Source organism: Meleagris gallopavo, chromosome 3 (genome assembly GCF_000146605.3).
Source record: "Meleagris gallopavo isolate NT-WF06-2002-E0010 breed Aviagen turkey brand Nicholas breeding stock chromosome 3, Turkey_5.1, whole genome shotgun sequence".
Lineage (NCBI taxonomy): Eukaryota > Metazoa > Chordata > Aves > Galliformes > Phasianidae > Meleagris > Meleagris gallopavo.
In genome coordinates this window covers 29,666,280-29,678,372 of record NC_015013.2, presented here as the reverse complement: position 1 = coordinate 29,678,372, position 12,093 = coordinate 29,666,280, and the positions used below count along the sequence as shown (strand labels likewise).

Below are 12,093 nucleotides of genomic sequence, written 5' to 3'. Positions count from 1 at the left end.
TTGTAAATAAATCTTTTATTTTTATTTTTTATTGTGCAAATGACTTAAATGACTGTTCTGCTTCCTTTAAGGCTTATGAAGAAATGTGTGGGTATCCATCTATCTATAGGATGCTGTTTCAGGTCAAATCAGGAGTACCTCTTTGAAGTGTGTCTGCTAACTGTCCCTTCTTACTGTGCTTTTTATGCAACACTGAATGGTCTTAGAGTACATAAACCACTATTTTTTTTCTAGCCAATACAACAGATTCTGGATAAAAGCAAGGAAGACACACTCTGATGTCACAACTAACACGGTCCTACTAGTAATGCTGATCTGTCAACAGCACCATTTGAATTATCTTTAGTACACATCCCCAAAAAGGCATAAGGTGGATGTCAGGCACCGAACTTTGGGTATTATTCAGCAGGTGTATTTCTGTATGCTCTATTCTGCTTATGAAGAAGCAAAATTGCTTCTGACAGATTCTTAGGGATACCAGGCAAAGTATTTGTGGGTAGGCCAACAGACATATACACAAAGAAAAATGGAACTCACCCAACACTGAAGAGGCTGTCTGGCCATACAGCACTCCTACTCAGGAAGCAGTCCAGGTCCAAGGGAAACTCTACCCTCTGTGGCTGGCCTTTATGTGAGCCCAGGGTGGCTTCACCCCTTCTGCTCACATGGGAAACGCAGGTGCAAACAATTTGGCTGTGCCTCCCTGGGCCAGCCACACCCCTTCACCAGGTGCTCAGTCACCACTTCAAGGCACAACTGTTAGTTCTCCTACGTGCTCTGAGTCATATCTGTGTGACAATCAGAGTCGTCATAAAAGTTCAAATGCATTCTTATAAGGAGTCAGTATTACAAGATAACAAACTTGCTTTTCTCTTACTTAATTTTTTTTTTCCATGGTAAAGTACACGCCATTCCTTATTTTGCAAATACATTTCAAAATACTGGGCAGAAATTGTTTTGATGTTCTCTATCATCTGAAGTGCTTTTTGTGTCATTCTAAGTGTCTAATGCATTTTTTTGTTCTGTTCCTGAACTACCACAGAATCCACGTATTGGAAAACATACCTACATATGAGGTGTACATACAATTATGCATACAACACATTCATTGTGTATATATACGTATGTACAGACATCCACCTGGTGCACACATCAGAGTATATTACATTTCTGCACTTGAAACACTGAAGGTTAATTGTTGGCTGCAACAGACTATTACTGAGTCTCCCTGTTAAATGCCTGCCATGCAGTGTTACTCATTTACGTATGCACAGCTGGAAGAACATCTCTACAGAGAGGAAACGACACTGATTTCAATAAGACCAACATTTTACCAAGACTTTGTAATGCAAAACCAAAAAGATTCAGAATTTGGCATACACCTTTGGATACAGTTATCTTTGATACTAGAAGCATGACAATACCACATACTGAAAATATTACAAACTGTGGCTTGATATAAACACCTCAACTGAAGCTTATTTATTTTGGAACATCATTTTGAGTCATTTTCCCATTTTTATATATTGGGAATCTCAAACTGTCATAGCACAAACAGTGCCTCACACCCAGTCCCCACTTCAAAGAGACAAAGTTTGACCAAGCTAGATGGTCTATCAGCAGTATTTCTTTTAAAAATAATTGCATTTTTAGAAATAGGATCCCAGACTTCTTAATACATTGCTTCTTCTCATTGAATATTTTCAGCTTATTGTACAAAATAAAAATACAGAGAGCAATGAACTTCAAAGTTAATATTAATTATTTCCTCAGCATCGTTATGTGGTTTTGGTTTCCTCTTAAGTATAGGCAGCAGAATTGCCACTACATAAAATGAGTTTGAATAGGCAAGAAAATAAACAGTGATTTCAAAGATATTTTACAATGTTTTATTCTATTAAATATGAAAGAGCATAGATACAGGTGTTATTTTGAGGACATAAATTACACAAGGATTACACAATCTGTCAGAAGAACACAATAATGAAACATCTTTACATTTCAAACTTTTCTGGTTAGCTTTTAACAAACGTGTCTATTTCTGTTGCAAACAAGTAACAAGAGTGCTATTGAACTTCTGCAAATTCCCACAAAATCATGCTTAGTTGGATACTTTAAATGTTGTAAAGATGAAATCAGAATTAGATTTCTAAATAACATGATGGAAGAGATCTACTTAAGATAAATGACACACTGAAATAGGAGTTGAGACAAAACTGGTCATTTATGAAAAAAATACATATATTCCATTTTATTTAGACATTACATTTGAATCTGCTTTCTTTACTTGCAGGAATAGTCGCTGTTATTATATGCATGAGCAATGAGCAGAACTGGCCCTAAATATTTATAAACATAGCAGCCAAATTTCAGATGTGCTGGTTTCCTATTTCACCAATCTTTCCAAAGAAGAAAAAACATGAATCTATTTGCTCACGTTTCAGAAGGTTGAAATAGAGCTCCTCTGCAGAGGGCCAATAAAGCCTACGCACGATCTCCGTGTTCATCTGTGCAGGGGACTACTGCATCCTAGACATGTAATTGGGGTAATCACTAAATAACCAAGCTGAGCTGCCACTGGCAAGGGAGAGAATATTAGTTTGTTAAAATCCTAAAACATTATCTTTTAAAACTTCAGGAAAACAGGAATGTATATTTAATATAATGAAAGATCTCTGTTTGACATTCAGAAGACTACTCACATAAAATACATAATAAGCATGAAATTTGGCTTGTGTTCATAGGGATTAGCCAAGGTGCTTCAATGTATTATCACAAACATTAACTGAGTGAGACAGACAAGCTAATGTTACCGCAGTATATACTTTAATTTTCAAAAGGAGCAATGAAACATAGTTTCTAAGAACCATAATTGTTATAATTAAGGGTTTCACATTTACTTCTAAAACCAGAGAAGTGGGGTAATGTTCTTGGTAGTCAAAACATTTTGCAAAAATACAGCTTGGACCTGCAAACACTAGAATACACAAGCAGTCCCAGTGACCTCCAAGGTGAGCATTCTCATACGGCAAAGAGCTGCAGGATTGCCTTTGCTTTTTTTCAAAGAATGCTCAATAAAAGTGCAATATAGTGAAGCAAATAATCTGATTATTAGGATTTATTATAAATGAAACATGTTCAGACATTTCATATTTGTGCCTTTTGTAGGGTGGGCATTCTGGTGCGGGTAGAGACATACCACATTAGAAGAGATGGGCAGGGTACACCCACATGTTTCGCAGTGTGGTAACACTCCCAGAGTAGTTCCATTGCATAATCCCATCAACAGGTAAAAAACACCGTGCTGCTCAGTTTCACACTGTGATTTCCATTTTTTACAAGCACTGACATTTATTTTGCTTCTCATTCCTACTCAGGCATTTTCTTCCCCTTTTAGCTACTAGGCACTCACTTTCCCCACCCAGCCTCTTTTCTTCCTGAGATGTCAGAAGTATACACAATAAGCTTTGGAACCTGAGAATTTGGAGGTATCTTGATACTACAGGGCTGCATTTGTATCATATCTTGTTATCTCCTACTATACTATTGCAGTTACAATATAAATCTTCTAACTAGTTGATACACAATGCCTTTCCCGTAGAAATAATAATAATAATAATTAAAAAAACATACCATTCAGCCACTAACATAAGACACCTGCTGTAAGAGTGACATTTACCTTTGGTAAGTCCTCTTTTCCAAACAAATTTTGAGGGATAATTTCCAAAAGTACAACTATGAAATACTCCTTGAAGTAAACAATTAACACAGTAAAATAAAGAAAAAATATGTACATAAAACAACACTCTCAAAATTAAAACATATACACAATGAGAAAAAAGTTGAGATTTTTCCTAATTCTTTTATCAGTTCTGCATTATCTTTAGATAAGCAACATTATTACAAAGATAACACTACAAATAGGAAAACAAACCTAGTGAAGTAAGTGTTATAGCTTTTTAAATTCTCTTGAGAAGTCAAAGAAATTCAGCATTCTACTTCATTATTATATTTTAATTAAGGTAATCAGAGTCCTGGTGTGATGCGCAGTGTTTCATACGGAGGAGTGGGAAAGGCAGCTAAGGATCCCTCCATGGAGCATCAAACAGAAAAAGTTCTGCCTCCAAGAACCTAAGATTTACAAGTTAAGGAAAAACCTAGAAGGCAAAACAGCAACTTTCAGGTCTTTCCAAGACTTCAAACTTCAAGAAGTCATTCAGTAAATAAGCCTGTTTTTTTTTTTAATTTAATTTGAAGCCCCAACTATGACTATCATAAGAGTTCCCACGGATGAAACAAAGTATGTTTTGGGAGGCTGAGAAAAAAAAATCTAACAATGAAGACAGCTGAATCTTACTTGAAAGTCATAATTGCCTTTGTATTCCTGTAAAGCTTTGGAAGTCAGCTCTGGAATGGAAATAATCAACATACTCTTAAAAAGATATGGAATATGATTGTGACTGTAAGCAGAAACTGGTGTGAAATTCATTTTCAACAACAACAACAACAAAATACAGAAAATTTCCCAAATGTTGACTTTTCACCAATTTATGTTTTACTCATAGCTATTTCAGACAGTACCAGTTTGCCCTTCAAAGTGGTTCATTAGAATATAGTTTAATATATTCCCTGTGGTTTTGAGTATCTTAGATGACTTAGATCCTTCAATGGGCTCTAGCAAGCCATGGCACCACACCTATCATCACCTCTGGGTACAAATGCTTTACACAGATGGGATTCAACAGTGAACTCACTATTTATCCTTCCTGTTCTATGATTTGTTTTATAGTTCTTAGTGGGTTGTATTATTTTAATACTTGTAATAAATTCAATGCTGTTCTTGAACCACAAGAACTTGAACCACAAGAACTTGAACCACAGTTGTAATGCACATACACAGATTTCTAAAATTTACAAGCTCAGTTTTAACAAACTGCAACAAAATATTATAACTGCATAAATATTATCTGCATGTTCATTTTCTCACCATAAATGTAAGCTGAAAAGATGGCAATAAGTGTTACTTAATTGCACATAGTAGATCTAAACTAAAGAAACACTTATCTGGATTAATGATAGTTAACTTACAAATTTTGGACAATCAGTGAGCCCACATGAGCTACTTTCAGCATTCCTTCCTGTCAGCAGTTAGAATTTGTGATGACATTAATATTCTTACATTGGGTGCTATGGAATGCTTGGTCAAGAGCTTGTTTTTTTTTTTCTTTTTTTCTTATTTAACTGAAGTCTAATTCATATCTTCCATGAGAAAAGTTAATTGGACTGGGGTATATATATGCAGGTGTAAATATTTTAAAGAAGAAATGTTATTCTATACATAGAACATTCTAGGGATTGGCCCAGCATCAAAAACTTAATTCCAAGACTATTCTGAATCACTGCAGTTTTTGAAAAGGAAAAATAGATTACTTTTTAAAATTTGCTTTCATGTAGAAGGGAGTGATAAGCCTGTGAACTCTGAACTCAACTGATGCAAATAAGCAAATCTATGAACAAAATGTTATTAATGAATACTCAGATGATTCATCAAACTCAAAACACTTGCAGACTAGGTTTTTAAGGTCATCTAAATGCCAAAGGATACAGGTAGGCATTCTTTGAATCATTCCTCAACAACTACGTATCTAATTCCAGACGACTGAAAAACGTAAACTTCCTGTCAATCCTCTACATGCCTGTCTATATCTTTGGATTTTTAAGTGAAGTTAAAAGCTGGTGCATCATACTGAAACAAGGAATTTTCACAAGCTTGAATGCCTATAGATGAGAACACATTTGTGACAGGCAAAAGGTTGGTTGGTTGTGTCTGTTGTTTTAAAAAACACACTCCGCAATAATTTTCCATAGTTAACTCAAACACTGGCCTGAACCATCTCCTCTCTTCCTTGTGAGAAAAGACCATCAAGATCTAGAAATGTTTGCTGGGAAGGTGGAGATAGGAGGATGGAAGCCTTTGCTGACCCTGGGGTTTCTCAGTGGAAGAGGGTGGCTTGGCCTAGAGCTTCCATACAGCTTAGCACTTGGCAGTGCAGTGCTGCTGCATGTATAAATGGTATATAGCAGTCAGATTTAGTAATGGGCATTTAACAATTGGGATAGTTCACAGAATGACCTTCCAATTTAATTAAAGTTGTAAAATGGCTTCACATTTCTGGAATTAACCTTTTTAGTCCGAGACAGGTGTTCCAGAAAGGGATTAGAGTATAATTGAATGGTTCCTCAATTTAGAAACTAAGCAGCTATAAAAAGAAAAGTTCCAATTTTGAAATCTAATTAAAATGGTCAATTGTATAGTTTCTTTTGCTGACTTTTAAATGATACTAACACACTGCAACATTTTGAGTCATTTAAAGATCTACTCAGTGTAACACGATTAATATTTTCCAATAGAAAATTGGTTACTAACATTTACATCAAAATAAACCACCTGACTTATTTTAAGACTGGATAGTGTAAATATAATGGACAGTAAGGTTACTTTCAGCTTTGCATTAAATTGCATTAATCTTGCAAACATAAGCTTGTGGTTTCCAAGTTTCACTCCCTCTCTAGCAACTGAAACGTTTCAAGTTAGAAGTATGCTCTGATAACATGTTGATCTACATTAAATATAGGGTACATAGGAAAAAATCTTAGTCTTAAGTTTTTTTTTTCTTTTTTTTTTTTTTACAGGGCACCCAACCAAAATCTGTACAAAAGATAAGATAGTTACCCATTCTTTAATATAATAGATGCAGATGCCACTTTCTATAAATGTACCCTCATGTTCACTTGCCAATAAAATAGTAAACAAATCAGCTTTTTAAATCATTTTTTAATAAATTATTAGAGTATTTTTACTGACACTCTTCAACAATATACAAAAATAATACTACAAGAGTACCAATCAGTCTGACCTACCCCTCATTTCACAGAAAAGTAGAGGTTACGTAAGGGTATTCCTGCAATTAGTCATCACTGTAGATGTCTCCTGCAAATGGTAGGTGTACGTGGCTGCCCGTGACGTTGGGAAGTCGAGAGAGGTCAGGCAGGTTCTGGATGCGTGTTCTGAGTTCTTTCCGTACTTGGGACACTCTGGCTAGCTTGCGTTTGTATTCCTGTAATGTAGAAGAATTCATCAAGAGATTCATCTACAAATACCATCCCTTGTTTTACTGCTTTGGGCATTTTCCAAATTAAAGTATTCCTTAAGCAAGTTAGATGACTCAATATCCTTAAATAGGAGAGAACCCAGAAAACAGAATTATCTGGGAGGTGGAGTCGTCAGCTCTGGCATCTGACTTCGGGAGGGTAACTGTGGGATTTTTTTCTTGCTTTGAATATTGTAAGTTCATAAACATTAAACAAGGAAAACAATCCTGATTAACACAATTACACATCTTTCCATGCAACTAGTAGAATGGGATTATTCTTAGAAACTCCATTAAGGATAGTTAAAACACATACATATTCTACTAATGCTCACAGAGTATGGGAGGATAAACTCACTGATGTCAAAGAAGTTACTTTCGCTTTGTACTGATGAAAAAACCAAAGACACCAAATACCATCTGACCATGACAAGCCCCACTAATCTGACCATTCATAAATATTTGGTATTAAAATTCATAACAAATATCATATTGTTTCATTGATTTTATGAATCTAACCCTGAATTTTCAGAAACTTCATGAATTGGAGATTGAGGACTTCACACTGTATTGAAACACAGATCAAATCACTTGTAATTCATACATGATTAGGAGGCACTTTTTACATGAAACAACATTATTCAAGATAAAGTATTTAACACTGTAAAGCAGTGCACTTAAACATAGTTAGTGCTTACATATACTAGACATAATGGGGAAGAACAGCAGCACGTATAAAATAAAAACAGTTATTCCAAAATGTAAGAAGACCAGATTGCTGTTTATAGGATCATTTACACTTGAAAGACCTGGAAACATTTTTCACTGGAGACACTAAGCATTAGCAAGCAAAGCATGAAAATATACTGTATTTCGTAACATATGAAATGTAGGTGCTTTCTAATCTGCTTGCAAATTTTGCTGCAGTTAGGGAATAGCTGGGAATAACAAGAAATAGTTAAACACAAATTTAAACATTTGTTTACGCTGTTTATAGACAGAAATAAAAAGAAAGGACAAAAAAAAGACCTTTTGGTAGTGTAGAACTCCATATAGAAGTACAAATGTTACATAATTGAGCACGATCAAATCCCTGGACAAGCTCCAATATACATAAATAGAGAGTTTGCTGCTGTAAGTAGCCATGTGGCCCTCTTCCCAAAAGCAGTAATAAAACCACAAAAAATCTTAAATTCTTAATGCGAATGTAATGCACTTCTTAAAATAAATAGAAAATAAAACTAAAACTCCACATAGAAAGAACAAAGTGCTCCTGAACTAAATAAATTCCTTGATGTCACCAAGGTTTAAAATTTAGTAATTACATACAGATCAGTCCTATGGGTTAATAAACACAATGAAAATAACAAAAATGCACAGCCTGCAGAACTTTAAACATTTGGTGACTGTATACAAGGCAGAACAGCGTTCTTTCATGGTTCAGATGATAAAGAATACCTTACAATTGCAAGTCTATTGTTCCTAGGAAAAAAATTACTTGTTCTCATTTATCCAAAACACTCTCACTGGTGTAAGTGATTTCAGCAAGTGGTGGTGGAAATAAAGGACTGTATCCTGACACTGTGTCCTACAGTCATACCCAAAGGCAATGAATATTTTACTGGGCTCAGTTGAGAAAGATATCCTGCAGTACAGAGAAGATGAGTGGAACTCTGTGCAGAATCAAAATGCTCAATAAGCTTAAAATTAGTAATAATAATAATAATAATAATAATAATAATAAAATATTAACTATAAAATAATTCCAGCACTGAATTCCAGTGAGTGCTGTCTGATTCCGCTGAATCTTGACTGAGTATAGTCTTTCCACACAGAACTGGGAAGCAGCAAATTTGCACCCCTCTGTAAGTTCAAAGCATGATGCTTGGCAAATATGCACTAATCAAACTTAGCAGCTATATTCTCTCAGGATTTTACTACAAAACCTGAAATGTGCCTTAAATTAGATTACCAGTTGCTTGACTCCATTAAACTTGCCTTTTGCCAATAATAAATAATTTTCATAGTAACATCACATTTCTGATATCCAGCATTTTCCATATAAATTTCACCCAAGACTTACTGTCTAGTGAATATCAGCTCCATCGATATTACTGATGGCAGATGCCCTTCTCAATCTCATTAATTCAGTCCACCTGTGTACTAACCCAGACTTCTTCCCTGGCTAACATCTTTAGCAATACACACTTCCAGGGAGTCAAAACACACTCGTTGTGCCTTCCTAAGAATAGAAATCACTGAGAGACCTTGGTCAAAGATACAGCATTACTACAAGACTAGCATATATAAAAAATAAATAGGGCTTTAGATTTCACTACATTACTAATGTACCAAAAAACTAGTAAATACAATTTTAATACAATTCTGGTAATGTAAACCATATGGCAGATCTGTGACTACAGATTACATTTATTTGACAATTTCCCCCTGGGGTAGAAATATTATTCACCTCCTCCACGGCCCATTTTTCCCTTGCCCTTCCAAAACCATTCTAGAAATCACTGAAGATGACCAGTTTTCATGAGTGAAGAGCAGGTTCGAAAGAGGGATAATTTTAAAAGCATGACCTAGTAGTTTTGAGGTATTTTTGAAGGGGCTGCTTTGCAGAGTAAAGCTCTAGATAAAATCATTAATCAATTCAGAAAAAGTTTTATTATATAATTTGAAGTTTGCTGATATAGTCCTGGTATTACCTGTGCAGTCCTGGACTGTGGGAAAGCATTAAGTACTCAACATAAGTACGAGTTGCAAATACAAGCCTTATGTTTGTATAAAAATATTATGCATGTGAATATAAATCCAGATTCCTAAATATATCATCTGTCTTGGCAATTGAAGCCGAAGACCAGGAATGAGAATAAATAGGGTTCTTTTGATACTATTGTTCCATTAGAAATGCTGAATGCTATACAACTCAGCAACAATTTACCCATACTGCTGATACTCCTAGCTACAGAAATCCTCATTGAGAACTTGAGTTTCAATTTCATTACGTTGATTTCAACATATACTTCAAATTACCTCTATGTGAATGAGGCAAGATTCAAGCTATTTACTTCAAACAGTCAAGGACAGACAGAAGCAGAATGTCTTCTTCTGCCACAGTGCATATTTTCCATCACAGGCTGCCTATGGACAATTTTATTCTTAGGATATATGGACAACTTGATGTATAGAATTAAATTATCTTCAATTTCTTCAGTGGCCTAAGCTAAGCTTACTTTCAAGCAATAATTTGCAGTATTTCCAGTCATAAAATATATTAATGAGATAACGAGAACAACTTGTTTTGCTAATTAGAATTCCACAGATTCCTACAGTCTCCATTACTTGACAGCACTGAATATGGATATTTTGTGAATCAAATGCTAAGAATATATGCATCCAGCATCTAGACTAACAGCATTTCTCTATTGAGAGAGGAAAAAAAAAAAAAAAAAAGAACAAGCAAGAAAGCCAAGTAATTTTAATCAGATACTACTAACATTATGAAAAATAAAAACGTGGGAAGGCCAATTGAAACAGATTGAAACAGATCTTAATATAGAGTTTCTGCAATTATCTTAGAGATGTGCTTCAGCTAAAGACGTGCTACTTGGAATGTAATGGTAATGAGTTCCCTTCTCAACATTAAAATGACCCTGATCTCCCATCTGATCACGACTGCTACTGTGTGCATCAAAATACTGTGTGGCAGCAAATGCAATAAAAGGGAAAGAAAAGCAAACAAACTAAAAACCTCACCATGCCCGACTCCAAAGAAGGAATAAAAGATTCAAAGAAAACACAAATAGTTAATCTGCACTCTTGCTGGTCATAGGAAAAAATAAACAAGCAAGTGAAAAAATACAGCAGGTAAGGTGCAAATCAACACTCATAACACAAAGGGCAAAAAACCTAACCTAAACAGACTAAAAAGAATTATCAAAAGTTTTGGACATTGAGAATACATATGGTTCTGTGGTGGTGAGTACATTGGTTTGAGACCACTGACTGTCAAGGCCAGTTCCAACCTCTCAAGCTCAGGTGCAGACACAGGCCTTGTACCACAGAACAAAGGCTGCTAACAGGCTGTATGCATTGCTAACAACCTGCAAAAGTTCAGACAAAGGCAAGTACATCCTGATATCTCAATGTTAAAGTTAAGACACACAGCAGTTATGTATAGGTTAATGCCACACCTAGTCAGGGCTTTTTTGTGCAAGAAAGCACAACTAGACTTAGAGGTGCCAGGTAAGCCTTGCTATCACTCCAGAAAATATAAGAGCATAGCTAAATTCTATGCTGTCTTTAAAAACACAACATGCTCACATCACACACCAATATGATTAAAAGGTCAGCTTATTTGTTAAGGATGAACAATATACTAAAATAACATCATTTAAAGCAGTGAACAGAGTCTGAATAAATCTGTATGCACCACACACAAGCTAAAGTTTTAAAAAATCACATAGGACTGTCTTGGATAATCTTCCATTACCATTACTATTTTTGCCTGTTAGCTCAAAACAGACTTCTGGAAGTAAGCTTCCACTTGCCAGTTTGCCATCCGGCCTTACCACATTTGGTGCAAAATAAATAGCACTTAAACAATGAGCAGCAGCGACTGCTTTGGTTATCTCATGGCCTATGTATTCTATGCATTGTCTCAAGTATTATATCCAAATTCTGCTCTGTACGGATTTATTAATATTCTTATAGGTTTCCTCAAGGAATACTTCACCATTACAAAACACAATTTGTTCTTCAGGAAACGTCTTTGAGCTGGTAATGCATCCTCCAATTTGCAGTACCTAGGGGTTTTTTAATAATTTAAATTGCCAAGAATTTAACACTTCAAAGCAAATTCTTAAAATTAACTTAAAATATTATAGACTCCTCGGCTTGTTTGCAAATGAAGCAACAAGAAACAATGAACTCA

General features: G+C 35.2%; 1 protein-coding gene across 1 annotated transcript in view; it reads right to left on the bottom strand.

The window, feature by feature from the left end:
• Nucleotides 1-1,875: 1,875 nt before the first annotated feature.
• RPRD1A (regulation of nuclear pre-mRNA domain containing 1A) overlaps nt 1,876-12,093 on the bottom strand; it is a 54,066-nt gene continuing 43,848 nt past the window's right edge. The window contains exon 7 of the mRNA XM_031552700.1: nt 1,876-7,118. Within this exon, the coding sequence (XP_031408560.1) occupies nt 6,969-7,118 (150 nt within the window). The 3' untranslated portion in view covers nt 1,876-6,968. The remainder of the gene's footprint in view (nt 7,119-12,093) is intronic.